This window comes from Pantherophis guttatus, chromosome 1 (genome assembly GCF_059756535.1).
Source record: "Pantherophis guttatus breed Tessera chromosome 1, ASM5975653v1, whole genome shotgun sequence".
Taxonomy (NCBI): domain Eukaryota; kingdom Metazoa; phylum Chordata; class Lepidosauria; order Squamata; family Colubridae; genus Pantherophis; species Pantherophis guttatus.
The window spans coordinates 2501362-2524255 of NC_142063.1; the positions used below are offsets into that span (position 1 = coordinate 2501362).

The 22894-nt window shown below is 48.8% G+C and overlaps 1 protein-coding gene across 1 annotated transcript in view; it reads right to left on the reverse strand.

Annotated features, from left to right (window-relative positions):
* FBN3 (fibrillin 3) overlaps nt 1-22894 on the reverse strand; it is a 210627-nt gene that overhangs the window by 21004 nt on the left and 166729 nt on the right. The window contains exons 52-59 of the mRNA XM_087893746.1: nt 20053-20178; nt 19817-19936; nt 16916-17038; nt 15450-15581; nt 13062-13187; nt 5539-5745; nt 2457-2582; nt 27-149 (exon numbers count right to left, since the gene is read on the reverse strand). Coding sequence (XP_087749872.1) covers nt 27-149; nt 2457-2582; nt 5539-5745; nt 13062-13187; nt 15450-15581; nt 16916-17038; nt 19817-19936; nt 20053-20178 — 1083 coding nt within the window. The remainder of the gene's footprint in view (nt 1-26; nt 150-2456; nt 2583-5538; nt 5746-13061; nt 13188-15449; nt 15582-16915; nt 17039-19816; nt 19937-20052; nt 20179-22894) is intronic.

Below are 22894 nucleotides of genomic sequence, written 5' to 3' on the forward strand. Positions count from 1 at the left end.
GCCCCCTACCCCCGGGTCCATCTCACCTTTGCAAGTCTTGCCATCTTCCTGCAGGATGTACCCTCTGGGGCAGGAACACTGGAAGCTGCCCTCCGAGTTCTTGCAGATGAAATTACAAGGTTTGGGAGACTGGCTGCACTCGTCCAGGTCTAAGTGGGGAGGGGGAGAGATGGAGAAAGAGAGGGAGAGCAAGGGTCCAAAGTGGCTTAACTAGGAGCCTTGGTGGTGCAGCAGACTAAAGTGCTGTTAAAGTAGCACTTAGCTACCAGCTGCCTGCAATTACTGCAAGTTCAAATCTCACCAGGCTCAAGGTTGACTCAGCCTTCCCTCCTTCCGAGGTGGGTAAAATGAGGACCCGGTTTGTGGGGGCAATAAGCTGACTTTGTATAAAAAAGAACACCACTTGGGGGGGCAGCGAAAGCCCTACTAAGCAGGTATATACAAAAGTATGAAGGCTATTGCTTAATGCATTGTAAGCCGCCCTGAGTCTCCAGAGAAGAGCGGCATATAAATCGAACTAATAAATAAATAAATAAATTGGTCTTCCTTCTCCAATATCAAAGTCCTCGGCTTTACGACACAAAAGTTCCGTGGCTAAGTGAGACCGTCCTTAAGTGAGTCTCACACCCTCACCCCTTTTATGACCGTGCCTGCCACCGTTGTTAAGCAAATCCGTGCAGCGGTGAAGGGAGCGAGACGGTGGCGAAATGTGAATCTGCCCCCCCACCCCCCACCGTGGCCTTGGCCTTAAAAAGGGGACTATTGCGACCGTCATAAATAGGAACCAAGTTTGCCAAGCGCTCAAAATTTTGATCCTGTCCCTCAGGGGGATGCTGGGATGGCCGTAAGAGTGAAAAATGAAGGTAAGTCACCTTTTTCCCCCGGTGCCGTTATAAATGTGAACGGTCACTAAACAAATGGACTATCTGTGGATTTAGTGACTTTGGGTGGGCAGGTGGGCTTAAGCCCGGGGAGGGGCTTTGATGTACAGAGGGGACCTCTTGACGCCCCCAGAGGTGGTCGGAGGCAGCCATGGTGGAGGTTGGGTTATTAAATTCAAGATGGCGGCCTCAGGGGGGGCAACCCAGAGTCCCTTGGGAGTGGGGCGGCGTAGAAATGTGACAAAATAAATAAATAATAATAAATAAATAAACTGGAACCCCCGCCCCCTTTTCCTCTCAGCCCTTGGGTGCAATCTTCATTGGGGGGAGGGGCCTTACCCAGGACCCCTCCACCCCAAGGGAATCCGCCCCCCCTCCCCCCACCCCTTCTCATCCTATTCCTTCCTTCCCTCCCTCCTGCTCTTTTAACCGGGTCTCTCAGTATTTGGACATTTACAGTATTTATATTTTTTAGGTTTTGTATCATTTTACCTTTTAATATTGAAAGCTGCCCAGATTAACCTTGTGGTTAAGATGAGTGGCCACTAAATTTTAGGAAGGAAGGAAGGAAGGAAGGAAGGAAGGAAGGAAGGAAGGAAGGAAGGAAGGAAGGAGGGAGGGAGGGAGGGAGGAAGGGAGGGAAGGAAGGAAGGAAGAAAGATATTTGATAGGGAAGAAAGGCAGGAAGGAGAAAGAAAGAAAGAAAGAAAGAAAGAAAGAAAGAAAGAAAGGAAGAAAGGAAGGAAGGAAGGAAGGAAGAAAGGGAGGGAGGGTGGGAAGGAAGATATTTGATGGGGAAGAAAGGTAGGAAGGCAGGAAGGAGAAAGAAAGAAAGAAAGAAAGAAAGAAAGAAAGAAAGAAGGTGGGAAGGAAGATATTTGATGGGGAAGAAAGGTAGGAAGGCAGGAAGGAGAAAGAAAGAAAGAAGGAAGGAAGGAAAGAAAGAAAGAGGGAGGGAAGATATTTGATGGGGAAGAAAGGCAGGAAGGCAGGAAGTAGAAAGAAAGAAAGATAGAAAGAAAGAAAGAAAGAGGAAGGAAGATATTTGATGGGGAAGAAAGGTAGGAAGGCAGGAAGGAGAAAGAAAGAAAGAAGGAAGGAAAGAAAGAAAGAAAGAGGGAGGGAAGATATTTGATGGGGAAGAAAGGCAGGAACGCAGGAAGGAGAAAGAAAGAAAGAAAGAAGGACGGCGGGAAGGAAGATATTTGATGGGGAAGAAAGGTAGGAAGGCAGGAAGGAGAAAGAAAGAAAGAAGGAAGGAAAGAAAGAAAGAAAGAGGGAGGGAAGATATTTGATGGGGAAGAAAGGCAGGAACGCAGGAAGGAGAAAGAAAGAAAGAAGGAAGGAAAGAAAGAAAGAAAGAGGGAGGGAAGATATTTGACGGGGAAGAAAGGCAGGAAGGCAGGAAGGAGAAAGAAAGGAAGAAAGAAAGAAAGAAAGAAAGAAAGAAAGAAAGAAAGAAAGAAAGAAAGAAAGAAAGAGGATGGGGTGGGAAGGAAGGAAGGAAGGATCATGGAGCAGGGGCCCAGCCATGGCAGAAGGGAGCCTGGTGGGCAGGGGGATGAGGCCCCTTACCCTGGCAGAGGGTCCCGGTGATGTCCAGGGTGTAGCCGAGGTGGCAGTGGCAGCGGAAGGAGCCCACGGTGTTGATGCACTGGCCGTGATGGCAAAGTTTGGGCAGCACTTTGCATTCGTCGATATCTGCCGGGGGGGAGGGGGGAATCCTCCATTAAAACACAGCAAGCCCACCAGCCTTCCCTGGCCCCAAGCGATGGGGTGCAGGGCCCCCTCCAAACCACGGTTTCCCAGCCCCCCTCCTTTCTCATGAAAGCCTTTGGAGTGAAAATGCGGGGGGGGGGGGCAAACCTTCACCACCAGCTGCCCCCCCCCACCTGAGAGAAATCAAGAAACTGCTGCCTGAAAAGGAGTTGTCACCAACAGGCGATAAATTCTATGGAACGCCTTCTCAAAGCAAGCAGCTTCACTGGCGTTAGCGACACTGGAGTTATCTTGGTCGGGACGACCGGAGTAATTTTTATATCGAGGGAAGTAATTTGAAAAGGACGCGGTGGCTCAGGGGCTAAGACGCTGAGCTTGTCGATCGAAAGGTCGGCAGTTCGGCGGTTCGAATCCCTAGCGCCGCCTAACGGGGTGAGCTCCCGTGACTTGTCCCGGCTTCTGCCAACCTGGCAGTTCGAAAGCAGGTAAAAAAAAATGCGAGTAGAAAAATAGGCACCACCTTTGATGGGGAAGGGAAGAGCGTTCCGTGCGCCTTTGGCGTTGAGGCCACATGACCACGGAGACGTCTTCGGACAGCGCTGGCTCCTCGGCTTTGAAACGGGGATGAGCAGCGCCCCCTAGAGTCGGGAACGCCTAGCACGGATGTGCGAGGGGAACTTTTAGCTTTTAAGTAATGTTATGAAAAGTCCCCTGTGTGAAATTGTGGGCGTCTGGAGACGAGATTGTCCGAGGCTCTTCAAGGGGCCCAGCAAGGCTCCAGAAAAGAAATCGCTCCGGAAGGGACACCCCGGAGGCTTCTTTGGGGCAGCCCAGGCAGCGGAGGCTTCGTTCAGTTCAGGAAAGGGCTGGTGGGAGCCCCAGAAAAGGCCCAAAGAAGGAAAAAAAATCTCCCTCTCTTTCTTCTGTCTTCCTTCCTTCTCTCTTCTCTCTCTTCCCTCTTTCTTTCTTTTCTTTCTTCTTCTTCTTCCTTCCTCTCTCTTCTCTCTCCTTCCTTCCTTTTTCCTTCCTTCCTTTTCTGTCTTATCTTCCTTCCTTCCTTCTCTCCTCCCTCCCTTTCCTCTCACTTTTTCCATCATTCCTTCCTTTCTTTCTTTCCTTCCTTCCTTCCTCTCTTTTCTTCCTTTTTCTGTCTTCTTGTCTTCCTTCATGTCTTGTCTCTCCTTCCTTCCTTTCTATCTTTCTTGTCTTCCTTCCTTCTCTTCTCTTCTCTTCTCTTCTCTCTCCTTCCTTCCTTCTCTCCTCCCTCCCTCTTTCCTCTCACTTTTTCCATCCATCAATCCATCCTTTCTTCTTTCTTTCTTCCTTTCTTTTCTTCCTTCTCTCTCTCTTGCTTTCTTTCTTTTTTCTTCTTCTTCCTTCCTCTCTTCTCTCTCCTTCCTTCCTTCTCTCCTCCCTCCCCTTCCTCTTTTTCCTTCCTTCCTTCCTTTCCTTCTTTTCTTTTCTGTCTTCTTGTCTTCCTTCCTCTCTCGTCTCTCCTTCCTTCCTTTCTTGTCTTCCTTCCTTCTCTCTCTTTCCTTCCTTCCTTCTCTCCTCCCTCCCTCTTTCCTCTCTCACTTTTTCCATCATTCCTTCCTTCCTCTTTCTTTCTTTCCTTCCTTCCTTTCTCTCTTTCTTTTCTTCCTTTCTTTTCTGTCTTCTTGTCTTCCTTCATCTCTTCTCTCTCCTTCCTTCCTTTCTATCTTTCTTGTCTTCCTTCCCTCTCTCTCTTCCTTCCTTCTCTCCTCCCTCCCTCTTTCCTCTCACTTTTTCCATCCATCCTTCCTCTTTCTTCTTTCTTTCTTTCTTTCTTTCTTTCTTTCTTTCTTTCTTTCTTTCTTTCTTTCTTTCTTTTCTTCCTTCTCTCTCTCTTGCTTTCTTTCTTTTTTCTTCTTCTTCCTTCCTCTCTTCTCTCTCCTTCCTTCCTTCTCTCCTCCCTCCCTTTCCTCTTTTTCCTTCCTTCCTTCCTTTCCTTCTTTTCTTTTCTGTCTTCTTGTCTTCCTTCCTCTCTCGTCTCTCCTTCCTTCCTTTCTTGTCTTCCTTCCTTCTCTCTCTTTCCTTCCTTCCTTCTCTCCTCCCTCCCTCTTTCCTCTCTCACTTTTTCCATCCTTCCTTCCTTCCTCTTTCTTTCTTTCCTTCCTTCCTTCCTCTTTCTTTTCTTCCTTTCTTTTCTGTCTTCTTGTCTTCCTTCATCTCTCGTCTCTCCTTCCTTCTCTTCTCTCTCTCCTTCCTTCCTTCTCTCCTCCCTCCCTCTTTCCTCTCTCACTTTTTCCATCCATCCATCCTTCCTCTTCCTTCCTTCTTTCCTTCCTTCCTTCCCCTCCTTCCTTCTCTCTCTCTCTCTTTCTTTTCTTTCCTCTTCTTCCTCTCTTCTTTCCTTCCTTCCTTTTTTCCTCCCTCTTTCCTTTTTCCTTCCTTCCTTTTCTTCCTTTCTTTTCTGTCTTCTTGTCTTCCTTCCTCTCTCATCTCTCCTTCCTTCCTTTCTTCCTTCCTTCTCTCTCTTTCCTTCCTTCCTTCTCTCCTCTCTCCCTCTTTCCTCTCACTTTTTCCTTCCTTCCTTCCTTCCTTCCTTCCTTCCTTCCTTCCTTCCTTCCTTCCTTCCTTCCTTCCTTCCTTCCTCTTTCTTTCCTTCCTTTCTCTTTTCTTTTCTTCCTTTCTTTTCTGTCTTCTTGTCTTCCTTCCTCTCTCGTCTCTCCTTCCTTCCTTCTCTCCTCCCTCCCTCTTTCCTCTCTCATTTTTTCCATCCATCCTTCCCCTTCCTTCCTTCCTTCTCTCCTTCCTTCTCTCTCTCTCGCTTTCTTTCTTGTCTTCCTCCCCTCCCTCCCTCCCTCCCTCTCCCCCTTTTCAATTGGCCCCCTGAAACCTAGCAGCCCAATAATAGGGCGATGGGCCCCCCATCGTTTATGGAAGGGGGACCTGGCATTTCAGGGCAGCCACTCACCTCTCCCGTCAGTCATGTAGCCCGGCCCGTGGGGGCACATCTTCTTGTACTGGGCTGTGCCCAGGAAGGGGCAGGGTTCGCACTGGGGCCCCCAGCCTCGTCCTCCGTTGCAACAGCACTCGGACTTGGTGACCTGCTGCCGGTTGGTGGAGGACATCTGGCACAACGTCTGGAGCACCTCGGTGAAGCAGAAGCCTTGGCGAGTGTCTGTGCGGGGGGGGGGAGAGACGGGGGGGGATTACCGCAGTGAGTCTCTGGCAGGGCAAGGGGGGGGCTTGCAACCCCTCTGAACCCCCGTCTTCTAGTTTTGATTTGCAAGAGATGGGCTGGCTATGTTCCTGCAATTGTCAAGGGGGGAAGGGAGCCCCTAGAGGCCATCTAGTCCAACCCCCTGCTCAGGGCTCATCCTCCGCCAATGGCTGGCTGAGGAATCCTGGAAGTTGAAGTCCACAAGAGTTAACGTTGCCAAAGTTGGAGACCCCCCCCCCGCTTACTCTTGCACCGTCGAGCCTCTGAAGACTCGGAGAAAGGAGAATTCCTCATTTCATGTGGCAGCCAGTTCCACTGGCTAACAGACCGCACACAGCCAGGGTGTTCTCCTCCAGAGGTCCAACCTGAATTGGCTTCCAATTGGTAGCTTTAACCCACCTTGGTGCCCTCAAAGGCAGAGCAGCTGGAGAGGGGAGCCAATGACCGATTTGCATTGGCATCCCTGTACTGACCAAGGGGTTGGGCTAGATGGCCTCGGGAGCCCTCTTCTGACTCTAGGATGCCATACCCAGCGTTGAAGGGTGGCATCATCTATACCCACACTGGCTGCAGCATAGCAGGACTCCATTGGCACAGGGCCCTTTCACCGACGGAAGAGAAGGTTTGTAGCTCAGGGTTCAAGGACCCAACAAACCCCCTCCCACCAACACTGGCAGGGCAAGCCACGAGAATATAAATGGAGAGAAAACCCCACTGCTTGTTAGCCTTGATGATGTTACCTAGTTGGGTAATGAAACGTCTGCAAGAAAAGCTCGGACAGCACCATGGAGCCTACGCTCCTACTTCTCCTCCTCCTCTTCCTTCTCTTATTTTCCCCCTCTTCCTCCCCTTCTCCTCTTTCTCTTCCTCCTTTCTTTTCTTCTTCCTCCTCCTCCCCCTCCCCTTTTCTTCCTCTTTCTTCTCCTCTTCCTCCCCTTCTCCTCTTTCTCTTCCTCCTTTCTTCTCCTCTTCCTCCTTCTCTCCTACACTTTTCTTCCTCTTTCTTCTCCTCTTCCTTCTCTTCTTGCTCCTCCTTTCTTCTTCTCTTATTTTCCTCCTCCTCCTCCTTTCTTCTCCTCCTCTTCCTCCTCCTCCCCTCCACTTTTCTTCCTCTTTCTCCTCCCCTTCTCCTCTTTCTCTCCCTCCTTTCTTCTCCGCTTCCTCCTCCTCCTCCCCTCCCCTTTTCTTCCTCTTTCTTCTCCTCTTCCTCCTCCTCCTCCATTCAACTTTTCTTCCTCTTCCTCCTCCTCTTCCTCCCTTCCTCCTCTTCCTCTTCCTCCTTTCTTCTCCACTTCCTCCTTCTCCTCCCCTCTACTTTTCTTCCTCTTCCTCCTCCTCTTCCACCCCTTCTCCTTTCTCTTCCTCCTTTCTTCTCCTCTTTCTTCTCCTCTTCCTTCCCTTCTTGCTCCTCCTCCTTTCTTCTTCTCTTATTTTCTTCTTCCTCCTCCTCCTTTCTTCTCCTCCTCCTCCTCTTCCTCCTCCCCTCCACTTTTCTTCCTCTTCCTCCTCCTCTTCCTCCCCTTCTCCTCTTTCTCTTCCTCCTTTCTTCTCCTCTTCCTTCTCTTCCTCCTCCTCCCCTCCACTTTTCTTCCTCTTTCTCCTCCTCTTCCTCCTTCCTCCTCCTCCTTTCCTCTTCTCTTATTTTCCTCTTCCTCTTCCTCCTCTTCCTCCTCCTCTCTTCTCCTCTTCTTCCTCCTCCCCATCTTCTCCTACTTCCTCCTCTTCCTCCCCCTCCACTTCCTTTTCTTCCTCCTCCTCTTCCTGCCCTCTCCCCTCTCCACTTCCTCTTCCTCTTCCTCTTATTTTCCTCCTCTTCCTTCTTTTCTTCCTCCTCCTCCTCCTCCTCCTCTCTGCAAATTCCACTCTCTTTTAACACTGATGATGTTCCCTTCTGCAAGAAAACCACCAAACTCTGAGAGCACTAAGGACCCCACCGCGTCCCCCCCCCCCACTTTTAAACTAAATATTCACTATTTAGTTAAATATTTAACTATTTGAGAAACTAAATCTGGAGATGAAACCTCTGCTGAACGTTCCTTTTGTCTGCATTTTTGATGCTTTTTGCCCAAATCGTTCAGGAGCCCTGAACCCCCACTGAAATACAATATCTTCCATTATGCTTAAAAGAGGCAGAATGCAGACGTTGGAAGGGGAACAAAGAGAAGCTGGAAGGGGCTCGAGAATTCTTCCTCCTGATTTGAGCAAATGCACTTTTCTTTGGCCACTGATTAAGTCGTGTCCACTTTTGGGCTTGGCCTGAAGTCTTGGCCAACGGCCAGGCGATGCGTTAGCGGGATGAAGCATTTGGTAATCTCTTTATAATCTCTGTAATGGCTGGATCGCTTTTACTTTGTATTGTCAGGGAAACTGGAAAAAAATAAAGAGAAGAACATCGGAGGCCAACAAGGAGAGAATTAAAAGCAGAGACTCACAATCACTGTGAAGTCTTAGTACAGCTTTACAAAGCCTTTAGTAAGGCCGCACCTGGAATACGGCAAGCAATTCTGGTCACCATACTACAACAAGAAAGAGGTTGAGACTTTGGAAAAAGTGCAGAGAAGAGCAACTAAGAGGATCAAAGGCCCGGAGACAGGATTTGGGTTTGGCTATACAAATACAAATTTGTATATTTGTATAAATATACAAAATACAAATTTGTATATTTGTATAAATATACAAAAGTATGAAGGCTATTGCTTGATGCATTGTAAGCTGCCCTGAGTCTCCGGAGAAGGGCGGCATATAAATTAAAGCAAAAAAAAAAAAAAAAAGAAAGAAAGAAAGAAAGAAAAGAAAAGAAAAGAAGAATTAGGGGTGATATAATAGAAGCCTTCCAATATTTGAGGGGCCGCCACAAAGAAGAAGGGGGTCAAATTATTTTTCCAAAGCACCTGAAGACAGGATAAGAAACAACGATGGAAACTAATCCAGGAGAGAAGCAACCTGGAATTAAGGAGAAACTTCCCAACAGTGAGGACAATTAACCAGTGGAACAGATTGCCACCAGACTTTGTGGGTTCTCCATCACTGGATGTTTTTAAGAATAGACTGGACAGTCACTTATCTGAAATGGGATAGGGCAGTGGTGAAATCTGAATCGGTTTGCCACCAGTTCGCTGGCCACTCATGCACGGCGTGCGCCAAATTCATGCCGTGCAATTTAGATTCACTAGAAAGCAGGATTTCCTGCTTCTAGCGATTTTAAATCTCACGGCACAGATGATGGTCAGAAATACTGGTGTAGGGTCTCCTGTTTGAGCAGGGGGCTGGACTAGAAGACCTCCAAGGTCCCTTCCAGCTCTATTCTATTCTATTTTACCTCCAAGGTCTCTTCCAACTTTGTCATTATGGTTATTAACCGGTGGAACCAGTGGTGGGTTCCTCCTGGTTCGGCCTGATTCCGCCGAACCGGTGGTGGTGACGATATGATGTCACCGAACCGGTTCTGCCCCCCCACCCCCTGCCCCCCTACATTATTCTTACCTTTTATTTGGCCCCACCCCCAATCTATTGCTGCCTCCTGAGTCCCATCTGATGGCTAGAGGGGAAAAACTGTTTAAACTCTTGCCGTGGGACTTCAAAGGGCCGCCCTACAGCTGATCAGTGTTAAAAGGCAGTGTGCTGGTAGACCGGTGCCTCCAAAAACAAATGAGTAGACCAGTGCCTCCAAAAACAAATGTGTAGACCGGTGCCTCCAAAAACAAATGAGTAGACCGATGCCTCCAAAAACAAATGAGTAGACTGGTGCCTGCAAAAACAAATGAGTAGACCGGTGCCTCCAAAAACAAATGAGTAGACCGGTGCTTCCAAAAACAAATGAGTAGACCGGTGCCTCCAAAAACAAATGAGTAGACCGGTGCTTCCAAAAACAAATGAGTAGACCGGTGCCTCCAAAAACAAATGAGTAGACCGGTGCCTCCAAAAACAAATGTATAGACCGGTGCCTCCAAAAACAAATGAGTAGACCGGTGCCTCCAAAAACAAATGAGTAGACCGGTGCCTCCAAAAACAAATGAGTAGACCGGTGCTTCCAAAAACAAATGAGTAGACCGGTGCCTCCAAAAACAAATGAGTAGACCGGTGCTTCCAAAAACAAATGAGTAGACCGGTGCCTGCAAAAACAAATGAGTAGACCGGTGCTTCCAAAAACAAATGAGTAGACCGGTGCCTGCAAAAACAAATGAGTAGACCGGTGCCTCCAAAAACAAATGTGTAGACCGGTGCCTCCAAAAACAAATGAGTAGACCGGTGCCTCCAAAAACAAATGTGTAGACCGGTGCCTCCAAAAACAAATGAGTAGACCGGTGCGTCCAAAAACAAATGTGTAGACCGGTGCCTCCAAAAACAAATGAGTAGACCGGTGCCTCCAAAAACAAATGTGTAGACCGGTGCCTCCAAAAACAAATGAGTAGACTGGTACCTCCAAAAACAAATGAGTTAACCGGTGCCTGCAAAAACAAATGAGTAGACCGGTGCCTGCAAAAACAAATGAGTAGACCGGTGCCTGCAAAAACAAATGAGTAGACCGGTGCCTGCAAAAACAAATGAGTAGACCGGTGCCTCCAAAAATAAATGGGTAGACAGGTACAGCTCTGTAAGCAGTTAAAAGCCTGGTAGACCAGTACCTCCGCTAAATCCTAAAGAATTGTCACATGACCATCAAGCCACGCCCACAAAATAAGCCACGCCCACAGAACCGGTAGTAAAAAAATTTAGAACCCACCATGAGCGGAACGCCTTACTTCCAGAAATTATGGGTGCTCCATTACTGGAGGTTTTTAAGGAGAGTTGTTAAGTGAATTATTAACTTAACAAGCGAATGGTTTAGTTAAGGGATTAACCCCAAAAACTTCAGTGAGTCACTTAACAACTGGGTCAAGAAAGGTTGTAAAATCAGGCACACTTAAAACCTTGCCTCGTTTGGCGACAGAAATGTTGGGCTCCGTGGTGGACGTAAGACGAGGACTCCCTAGACTGAGAATGAGTCGACGCAGATTTTAAAGATCTCATCAACTTAAGGCAGTGTTTCTCAACCTTGGAAGCTTGAAGATGGGTGGACTTCAACTCCCAGAATCCCCCAGCCAGCAACGCTGGCTGGGGGATTCTGGGAGTTGAAGTCCACCCATCTTCAAGCTTCCAAGGTTGAGAAACACTGACTTAAGGAAATGAAGAACGTCCTGATTCCATCCCTTCTTCAATTTCTTTTCAGTCCACAAGGGCAGATAGGAAAGCATCCAAGTTTTGAGCACCCTCGACCCTGCCCAACATTATCCCACAGAATCAAAAATAAATAAATAAATAAAAAGCTCAATTTCACTCGGAAAAGGTTCCTTTTTCAAGTGCGCAAAGTCTCTTTGTCATAGCTCCTGCCGTCACAGAGGGCAGGGGTGCCCTTGAAGGCTGATGAAAATGGACCTCTGCTTTATGTTTTGTTTATGTTTTATTAAATTTATATACCGCCCTACTCCCGAGGGACTCAGGGCGGTGAACAGGCACGAAATAAAATACATAGATACAAAAGTTAGAAACGTAATTAAAACCAAATTAAATAATTTAGCCCAAGGCAATTAAAAATCCCAATAATTTAAAAACAAATTAAAATTTCAATTTAAAAATTTAAAAGAAAGGGGGAGAAAATTAGGCCAGGCCGGCTTGCTGGAATAGGAGGGTCTTGAGAGCACGGCGGAAAGTGTGCAGATCCGGGATCCTCCGTTTGTCCGGGGGGGGAGTTCGTTCCAGATAGTGGGTGCCCCCACAGAGAAGGCCCTCCCCCTAGGGGCTGCCAGTCAACACTGCTTGGCTGACGGCACCCGGAGGAGCCCCTCTCTATGAGAGCGTACCGGCCGGTGGGAGGCTGTTTGTGGTAGTAGGCGGTCCCGTAAATAACCAGGTCCCAATCCACGGAGCGCTTATATTTCATGCTTGAAATTCCTCCTTTATTTTGGGGATTTAAAGGAAGGGCTGGCTGGTGAATAACGGAATAACCGAGTTGGGAGGGGCCTTGGAGGTCTTCTAGTCCAACCCCGTCCTCAAGCAGGAGACCCTTACAGAGTGACCGAATAACCGAGTTGGAAGGGGCTTTGAAGGTCATGTAGCCCAACCCCCTAAGCAAGCAGGAGACCCTTACAGAATGACAGAGTTGGGAGGGACCTTGGAGGTCTTCTATCCCAGCCCTCTTCTCAGGCAGGAAACCCTCTCCCCGTGAGGGCGAACCTGTGGCACGCGTGCTGCCGCAGCTGGCAGGCATGAGAGCAGGGGTGGGTTCTACATTTTTTTACTACCTGTTCTGTGGGCGTGGCTTATTTTGTGGATGTGGCTTGGAGGTCATGTGACTAGGTGGGCGTGGCTAGCTGGTCAGAGTCATTTCTGGAAGGTCCTCACACTTACGACCAGTCCTCGCACTTACGACCCGACTCATTTGTTTGCTTTTAACACTGATCAGCTGTAGGGCGGCAAGAGTTTAAACAGTTTTTTTCCCTCTAGTCATCAGCTGGGACTCAGGAGGCAGCAATAGATTGAAGGTGGGACTAAATAAAAGGTAAGAATAACGTGGGTGGGTGGGTGGGGGGAGGGGGGGGAGAACCGGTTCGGTGACATCATATCTTCACTGCTACCGGCTCGGCCGAACCGGACCGAACCGGGAGGAACCCACCACTACATGAGAGCCATCGCTTAGTTCAGCTCCGGTGCCTGTACACGCATGGACCTGTGCAGGGAGGTCACACGCATACATTGGGGGGGGGTTTGCACGCATGCATAGGGGGTCACGCACACATGGGTGGGGGTGGGGTGGCCTGCCTCCCCCCCAGCCCATTTTTGGGCCCAGGAGGATGCAGGGAGGCCTGCTAGGCCCAAAACAAGGGGGAGGGGGAGCATAGAGGCATGTGGGGGGTGGGGGAGCATAGAGGGTTCATGCAGGGGGGTGGGGAGTCATGCACGCATGCTCAGGGCCCCCCCGTGCATTGTATTATGGGTGCCAGCACACACGTGCTTTTGGCACACGACAATAAAAAAATTAGCCAGCACTGCCCTATCCCATTTCAGAGAAATGGTTGTCCGAGCTCTTCTTCAAAACCTCCAGTGTTGGAGCATTCTCAACTTCTGGAGGCAAATTGTTCCACTAAATTAGGAACAGGAGGAGGCTAAATTGCTCCTAATGTATCACAACACCTCCTCCTCCTCCCACCCCCACCCCCGGAAAGTCGAAAACCCATCAGGACTCACTCCCGCCTGAACATTCCCCGAGAAATCAGCACAGGGGTGGGATGGATTACCGAGGCACTCGGTGCCCGAGGGGCTGCTCTGGAAGCCTTCGTTGCAGTCGCAGTGGTAGCTGCCCACGGTGTTCACGCAGCGCCCGTTGGGGCAGATGCCCGGCTTGGTCCGGCATTCGTTCTCGTCTAGAGACAGCGAGGAAGAGAAAAGGAACTCATTAGATATACAATACAGAACAACAAGGGGTCCCTTCCTACTGTAGAGGTCTTCTAGCCCAACCCCCTAACAGAATAACAGAGTTAGAAAGGACCTTGGAGGACTTCTAGCCCAAGGGGTGAAATCTAAAATTTTTCCCTACTGGTTCTGTGGGCGTGGCTTGGTGGGGGGGTGTCCTGTGACTGAGTGGGTGTGGCCAACTTGATGTCACCCACAGCCACGCCCACTCCGTCACAAGACCCCCTTCCACCAAGCCATGCCCACAGAACCCGGTAGGAAAACTTTTTAAATTTCTTTCTCCCGCCGCTCCGCCCACCCGCCCCATTCCCCGGATTCCTACTGCTCACCTTTCTCCCGTGGCGGCTGGCTGTCAGGGAAGGCAAGCGCCCGAAAGATAGCGGAGTCGCTCACTCTCCTTCTTGAATGAGCCGCTGTGGTCCACGCGCCGGCTGCGCAAGTGCACATTGCTTATTTAATTCAGTGGCAGGTTGGGTGTGTGCTTGTGCAGCTGGCGCATGGACCAGAGCGGCTCATTCAAGGAGAGTGAGCAACTCCGCTACCTTTCGGGCACTTGCCTTCCCTGACAGCCAGCCGCAGGAGAAAGGTGAGCAGTAGGAATCCGGGGAATGGTGCATTCCCCGAGTCCGGGGAATGGGGCGGGTGGGCGGGTGGGTGGAGCCTCCAGCTGCCGTTGCTACCGGTTCTCCGAACCACCGGCCATCATCACTACCTACTCGCCCGAGCCGGTCCGAACCGGGAGCATTTCACCCCTGTTCTAACCCAACCCTCTGCTGAAGCAGGACACTCTCAATTGGCTGTCCAGTCTCTTTAAAACCTCCAGTGATGGAACACACATGACTTCTGGTGGCAGGCAGTTCCACTGGTTAATTGTTCTCACTGTCAGGGAAATTTCTCCTTAGTTCTAGGTGTTGTGGACAGTCGGCTGCCGGCCCCTCCAGCAGCTGAACCAGATGAGGAGGAGGAGGAGACGTGGGAGTCAGGGTCAGCATCAGGGCAATCTGAGAGCTCCAAGGGGGAAGAGGGAATGGAACTGGCAGAGAGAGAGAAAGAGAGGCGGAGCCTGGGCCGTCCATCAGCCCTCAAGTGGAGAGTCAACAGCCCCCAGGTCTGGAGGTAGCTGATGAGGAAGAGGAGGAACAGCTGGGTCCAGTGCCTGACATGCGGATGCGCAGAAGGCAGAGGAGAGGAGAGGAGAGGAGAGGAGAGGAGAGGAGAGCAGTGGAAATCTGTGGGCCGGTCCTTGGGATGGAAGAGCCATCCCACCCTAGCTCTGGGGATAAAAGGCAAGGGGAGGAAACGAATAGATGTGGCAGACATCTATTCATCTTCCTGTCAGCCCTCAGATGGAGAGTCAACAGCCCCCAGAGGTCTGGAGGTGGCGGATGAGGAAGAGGAGGAACAGCTGGGTCCAGTGCCTGACGCACAGATGCAAAGAAGGCAGAGGAGAGGAGAGGAGTGAAAATCTATGGGCCGGTCCTTGGGACGGAAGAGCCACCGCTGAGAGCGAAGCCCCATCCTAGCTCTGGGGAGTTAACTTCAGAGGATTGGCCGTGTTTGGGGAGCTGGGTCAGAAAATGAGGTTGTTTCTCTCCTCGATTCGTTTCCAGCCGTTGCTTCTTGTTGAAAATAAGTTGACCCCCCCTCCTCTTCTTCTTTGGGGGCAGCCCCTCAAATATTGGAAGAGTGCTATTCTATCCCCCTTCGTCCTTCTATCAACTGCACAAGGAAGCCACAGCTATGCTGCCACTGATGCGAAAAGCATTTCTTTCGCTTTACCGAAATGACTAAAATGCCAAAACGTCTCTTTTCTACAGAGGCTGCTTAGGCCCCAAATGGACCAATTTAAAGTGGAATCGTTAAACGGCGAGAGGGGCCTTAGAGATCCCCTAGTAAGGTGACGCATTGTAAGCCGCCCTGAGTCTCCGGAGAAGGGCGGCATATAAATCAAATTAAAAACAATAAAATAAATAAATAAATAAAAAATAGTAGTCCAACCTCCTCCTCCTCCTTGCAATGTTTCAGTCAAATGACCCTCCGGCCTCGGGAAGCGGCTGTAGCACCCAGAACCGGATCCCCCAAAGTGGGGGCTGACCAGGGCAGAGCCAAGTGGAAAAATTCACCCGGCCTGGACTTGATTCAGCTGGGCTCGCTTGCCTGTCTTTGACCAAGCCCTGTGGACTAGGAACTTAAGGTTTTAAAACGTGTCTCACCTGTGCAGCCTTCACCGTCCGGCCGACGTTGCATCCCAGGTGGGCAGATGCAAGCAAAGGTGCCGATCAGATTCTTGCACATCATCCCGTGCGACTCGCAATCGTGCATGCCGTGGGCGCACTCGTCCAAATCTGCAGAAATAAAGAAAGAAGAAAAGGAATGTGAAGCCGGACAGGCCACGGATCTCTGCAGACTTTCTGTGCATCCCCTTTTTATTTTTATTTTTTACAGATTAACAGGGTTGGAAGGGACCTTGCAGGTCAAAGATGGCTAACCTTTTTGCCATCGCGTGTCAAAAGTGGGGGGAGGTCACACGTGCGCGTGCCCATACCCATAATTCTATGCCCCCCACCTTCCGCACATTTGCGCGTAACCCCCCTGCGCCCTCCTGCTTTTGGCACACAATGGCACAGTGGGCCCAGTAGGCCTGTTTTTCACCCTCCTCAGGCTCCAGAGGCTTTCTAGGAGCCTGGGGAGGGCAAAAAGAGCCTTTCCCACTCCCCCCGAGGCCCTCCGGAGGCCAGAAACGGCCCATTTGCCAACTTCCTGTGGGACCGGAAGCCCCGTTTTTCGCTCTCCCCAGGCTCCAGAGCCTTTCTATGAGCCTGGAGAGAGTGAAAAATAGGCCTTCCCCACCCCCCCTAGAGGCCCCCCAGAGGCTGGAAATAAGCCTGTTTCCCAAATTCCGGTGGGCCCAGAAGGCCTGAAAATCAGCTGGCTGGCACGCGCATGTGCGCCGGAGCTGAGCTCGAGTGCCTACCGATATGGCTCCATGTGCCACCAGTGGCACGCGTGCCATAGGTTCGCCATCACTGTTGTAGGTCATCTGGTCCAACCCCCCGTCCAAGCAGGAGACCCTACACCATTTCTGACAGATGGTAGTCTGGTCTCTTCTTGAAAGCCTCCAGTGATGAAGCTCCCACAACTTCTGAAGGCAACTTCTGTTCCATCGGTTGATTGTTCTCACTGTCACAAAATTTCTCTTTCTTTCTAGGTTAGATCTCTCCTTGATCAGTTTCCATCCATTATTCCTTGTCTGGCCTTCGGGTGCTTTGGAAAACAGCTTGAATGCACCCCACCCCCCTCTGTGTGGGGCAGCCCCTCAAATATTGGAAAACTGCTCTCCTGTCTCCCCTGGTCCTTCTCTTCACTAGACTAGCCATGCTCAGTTCCTGCAACCGTTCTTCATATGTTTTACCCTCCAGTCCCCTCATCATCCTGCTTGCTCTTCTCTGCACTCTTTCTAGAGTCTTTGGAGCCATGAGGAAACATACATCATTCTTGAAGGGTGGCTGGAGCTCAGGGGTGGGAAGCCTCTAAATCTCCTGTAATGCAACCCTAATCTTATTGGGGGGGGCATCCTTCCCACGGGCAGAGCCTTCGTCCACTCCCTTTTTTGAAAGCTGAACCCATTTTCTTGACCAGCACCCTCGAGGGTCAGCTTGTCTCAACGGAGGGTCCCCACCTTTGCACATTCTGCGGTCGTCCCGCAAGGTGTACCCGGCTGGGCAGGTGCAGTCGTAGGAACCAAGCGTGTTGAGGCATCGGAAAGCACAGAGCAGCGGGTTCAAGGCGCACTCGTTGATATCTGGAGATTGGACAGGTGGGGAAGGGGAGACCGTTAATAGGTTTCAGCGATTAGCGGTCGAGGAGCGTCACAATGAACAAAGACACACGTTCAGTTTTGCAACTACTAAGATTGTCAGTCGAGCAGGGACAAAAACAGCCAGAGAAGAGATTGAAGACTGGGAAACGGGCCCCTCGTCAGTCCACAGGAGAGCTGATTTACCACCAGCTTATCAAGTACTTAGGAGGCGAGGGCTTGGCAGCACAAGGAAACAACAGCCAATGACTTCATAGCTGGTTACCCACACCCAGGGGTGAAATGCTACTAGTTCGCGCTGGTTCGGGCGAACCAGTAGTAATAAAAGCTATTGGTTTGGGCAAACTGGTAGTTAAAAAGTTACTGGTTGGTCCGAACTGGTATTTCCGACAATCAGCTGTGCCGTACGATTTATATTCGCTAGAAAGCAGGATTTCCTAAATCTAAATCGCGCAGCACAGCTGTCCCCCCTCTGCTGTTCTACTTACCTTCTTAAGCCTCCTTTTTCCGTGCGCAGTGTGCATTTGGTGCGCATTGCACACGCAGCGAATTGCTGGCAAACCACGGAGGATTTCACCACTGCCCACACCCCACTCAACACAGTAGTGGGGAAATCAAAAATTTGTTACTCCTGGTTCTGTGGGCGTGGCCATTTTTATTTTTTTTTACTTTTAAAACCATTTTTTTCTATAACCTCTTCGGTGAAGAGGTTGTAAAAAAATGCTTTCAAAAGACTGACGATCCCAGCTGAATTGCCTGATCAGCAGAGGCTTTTTTTTAAAAAAGGGGTTTTTTTTCTTTTAAAAGCCTTTGAGGATCCCAGCTGAGCCACGCGATCATCAGAGGCTTTTTTTCCCTTACTTTTAAAAGCATTTTTTGGCCGAAGAGGTTGTAGAAAAAATGCTTTTAAAAGTAAAAAAACAAAAAGCCTCTGATGATCGCGCGGCTCAGCTGGGCATGGGGGGGGGGAGGGCAGGGATTTTTGCTATCGGTTCTCCGAACCACCCGCCTCCATCGCTACCGGATCAGGCGATCCGGTCCGAACTGGGAGCATTTCACCCCTGACTCAACACCTAAAAAGCCACACACACAAGCAGGCTCCACATAAATACTACGAATAGAGTAGCCCCAAGCATACATCGTGTTAGAGAGAAGTTCCCTGAGGACGGACTCCAGCACGAATCCAAAAGCTCGGAAAACTAAACCTCTGGTTTCAGCGACTGATTCAGATTGGGAGTCGCTTGCTGGACACTGGGCTTCTTTAGCAGGTCTCACAGCATCAGAGAATTGGAAGGGACCTCAAAAGGTCATCAAGTCTAACCCCGTGCACCCTGAGGATTCGCCTGATTAGAGGATGAACCAGCCTCTGATTGAAAACCTCCAGGGAAGAGGAATAAATCCAAATCTACTGACTGACGTTTCCCTTAACTCAAAGTCTCTTAACTCGTCTTAATGTTTTATGCCAGCTTCGTTTTCCAATTTCGACAAAACTTTGCCTTAGCGGCCAAGAATCTCTGGGAAACAGAAGGCACAAAAATGCCGCCAACAAAGAAACAAATACAGCTAGTTGAATAGAAGAGGATGACACAGTTGGAAGGGACCTCGGAGGTCTTCTAGTCCAACCCCCTGCTGAGGCAGGAAACTCTATACCATTTCAGACAAATGGTTGTCCAGTCTCTTCTTTAAAACCTCCAGTGTTGGAGCATTCACAACTTCTGGAGGCAAATTGTTCCACTGAGGAAGAATAGAAGAACAGAATAGAATAGAATAAAATAGAATAGAATAGAAATCTATTTGTCTATCATCTATCTGTCTATCTATCATCTCTCTCTCTCCATCTCTCTCGAGCATATCTCTTTCTTTCTCTCTGTCTCTCCATCCATCCATCCATCCATCCATCCATCCATCCATCCATCCATCCATCACTGGTATATATATATATCTCTCTCTCTTTCTCCCTCCCTCCCATACACAATTGTTTAGTTATCGTTCAAATACATACAATCTTAATACAGTAGATCCTCCCAGAGTAGAGGAAGTCTATCTGTGGACAACAAATGATGTGGGCTTCTTCAGGAGGCATGTGGTGCTGTCTATGGTCAGAAGGAAGGTCTCTGTCTATGGCACAGATGGATGGTCTTCAGTCTTTTAACAGCTTTGACCTGCTGGCTTTTAGGTTGGAAGTGAAGACATGACCCCATCGTTAGAAGCCCCCAAGACTGGATGGAGCTATTTGTCTGGGATGGAATAAGGTCTCCAGCCTTGAGCTGTGGGGTTGGACTAGAAGCCTCCCAGGGTCCCTTCCAGCCCTGTGATTCTATGATGGATTTTTGCTCAGTTGTTGTGTCAGACCTGCCATCATTAAACCTCTAAATAGAAACGATCCTTGGCTCTATTTGTTGAGAAAGGTATAATTTTATTAGAGACCAAGTGTAGAGCCAGAACTGAGAATCGCACACAAAATGTTTTCCTTCCTTTAACTGCCTCCCATTGCTGATTCTCCACCCCCATGACCAATCATGTCCACGCAAGATGTTTTCAGAATGGCCACTTCAAGCATTAATTAGTATGCACATGCTTTCTTCTCCCAACCGGCTGATCTTGAGGCAGTGTCTCAGGGAGATACAGCAGTTACTTTCGCTTTCCCTCTCCCATCCATCCAGGTGGCTGCTGATACGTTTTCTACTCTTGCGATCTCCCCAAAGGTGAGAAGGGCAGCTGCAGAAATCCAATCGATCGAAAGGAAAATAAAGTGGACATTACCTTCGCAGGTCATCATTGGCCCCGGCTCAAATCCTTCATCGCAGGCGCATTCAAAGCCCCCGATCACGTTGGTGCAGGTACCATTCCCGCATGGGTTGCCGATGGAGCATTCGTCCGTGTCTGCCAAGGATACGAGAAAGGAAGGGAGTAAATTCGTCTACTTGAAGGAAAAGCTTCAAGTAAGGATTGAACAGCCCCCCCTCCCGAGATGGCAGGTGTGGCGGCCCCCCACTCACCCACGCAGTTGACCCCGGTGTAGTCCAGGTTGTAGCCGAAGGGGCATTCGCAGCGGAAGGACCCGTCCGTGTTGATGCAGGCGCCGTTAATACAGATACCCAGATTCTCCGCGCACTCGTTCACGTCTGCCGAGGAGACCGTGTGGAATGAGCAACACCATGGGCTATGCGCCTTTGTACTAACCATTGTGGGCTGTTTTCACTTTCTCGAAAGGCACAAGCCCTCCCCCCAAATGTGGTAGGGTACTTTAATTTGAGTATTTTTATTAGTTTATCAAAATAGAAAATATAAAAATACTAAGAAAAATGAAAATACATGCAATGGGAAAACAGGGGAGGAAGATGGGAAGAGGAGAAAGTGTAGGGGAAAGGGGAAAGGAAAAGAAAAAGAATTGATTTCCAATTCCTTTTCCTTTGCTACAATAAAGTGCTTGAAGTGGGGGGGGAAAGAAACTTTGATTTGGGGTTTTGCGGCTTAGATAGGTTTGTTGTTATAGGTGCGGTGGCCTAGAGGTGGAGTTCTCGCCTCGCAATCAGGAGGTTGTGAGTTCGATCCTAGGTAGAGGCAGGTATTTCTCTCTCTGGGCACAATGAAAATATATCTGCTAAAAAAACCCTTTGCATTGGCGACAGGAAGAGCATCTGGCCAGTAATAACTCAGCTCCATTCAATTGCCCAGACTCCACCCCATAAGGGATTATAGGGTCGTGAAAAGATTTTTTTAAAAAGCTTTGTTGTTATAGAAGTGGCTAATATATATTATTACATAAAAGTAAAAAATTAAGTTGTTTGTTATTACCTTATTCTACTGCAGGGGTCCCCAAGCCCTGGGCCGCAGCCCACTACTGGACTGCAGCCCGTTCAGAACTGGGCCGCCGAAGTGGCAGACGAGTGTGCACACACACACAGTTGTACTTGCACATGCAGAGGGCGGATGAGCGAGCATGTACACGCAGCTCCATTTGTGCAAATGGTAGGCGCTCGACTGCTGCTCGCGCAGAACCATCCCCTCTCCCCCCCATCCCCCACCCCGCTGATCCACAAAGCTGGAAAAGTCAGAGCTTGCTGTTTGATCCAAGATGGTGCCTCCGAAGGCTGCCTCAGTGAAATGCTCTCTAATGGTTTCTTTATTTTTAGTATTCTCTGCGACTCACTATGGATTTCTTACTCATGAGACCATCTGCTAAAAATTAAGCAACATTTCTTTAAGGAGCAGCTTTCTGTGATCTTTCCCCCACCCCAGTCTTTACAAATGCAGAGGAGATTGTAACACAGGAACAAGCAATTTCCCTCGAGTCATGGATTACCAAAAAAACCAAACGGAGGAAGCGAAGAAAGAGAGGTAAAAGGGCGGGAATTTTAAGCAGATTAAGGACTAGGAGAAATAAAACTCTGCCTTCAATTTTCCTAACCAACGTACATTCACTTGCTAACAAGATGGATGAAATACTCCTTTTAAACAGATACAATTCTGACTTTTACAATTCAGCAGCCCTATGCTTCTCTGAAACCTGGTTAAATGAATCAATTGACGATAGCAGCCTGCATATCCCAGGGTTTCAGATTCAACGATCAGACAGAATTGCAGAAACATCTGATAAAAAGGAGGGAGGAGGCTTATGTTTATATATCAACAACAGCTGGTCTCAGAATATAACTAATATATAAATTCTGTGATGAAAACCTAGAGATATTAATTATCAACTGCAAACTATACTATTCACCTCGTGAATTTTCTTCATTTCTTCTAATTGCTGTTTATGTCCCATCACAAGCCTGTGTAAACAAGGCATTACGAACTCTAGCTGACCAAATTATGGAGGCTGAACCAAATACCCCGATTCACTGGCCATTATTTTGGGAGATCTAAACAAGGCAAACTTAAGGAAAGAGCTACCAAAATACTTTCAGCATGTCAATTGTCCCACTAGAGGCAAGAATACTTTAGATCATTGCTACACAACACTAAAAGATGCTTATCGGTCCTTACCATGAGCAGCTGTGGGACACTCTGATCATTGCATGATTCACCTTGTATCTGCTTACAGGCAAAGACTTAAAATCACAAAACCAACAATTAAATCAGTGAAGACTTGGACCGAGGAGGCAAAGTTGAAGCTACAGGCCTGCCTTGACTGCACTGATTGGAGTGTTTTTGAAAGTACCTCTACAGATTTAGATGAACTCACAGAGACTGTAACATCATATGTCAGCTTCTGTGAAGACCTATGTGTACCCACCAGGAACTTGTAACAACAAACCTTGGTTCACAACTAAACTTAAGCAGCTACGTCATTCCAAAGAGGAAGCTTACAGAAAAGGTGATAAAATGCTGTACAATCAGGCCAGAAATGTATTAACAAGGGAGATCAGAGCAGCAAAAAGAAGCTACTCTGAAAAGCTAAAGAATCAGTTCTCAACAAATGAACCAGCAAACATGTGGGAAACTCTTAAAAATATCACCGGCTATGGCAAACCTTCCCAGGCTGAAGGAAATCGACAACTGGTAGATGACCTGAAAGTATTTTACTGCAGGTTTGAAAGGAAACTACAGCCACCTATCTCCACAATCCCCATCTCAGACACACCAACAACAGCCAAGCCTCCTACAATTGCATGACTGTAACTTTGTTGCTGGTATCCTTACAATTTATATTGATATTGTTTCCTGATTGCTTATTTGTACCCTATGACTATCATTAAGTGTTGTACCTTATGATTTTTGATGAACGTATCTTTTCTTTTATGTACACTGAGAGCATATGCACCAAAAACAAATTCCTTGTGTGTCCAATCCAGTGGTGGGGTCCTCCCGGTTCGGCCGAGCCGGTAGCGGTGACAA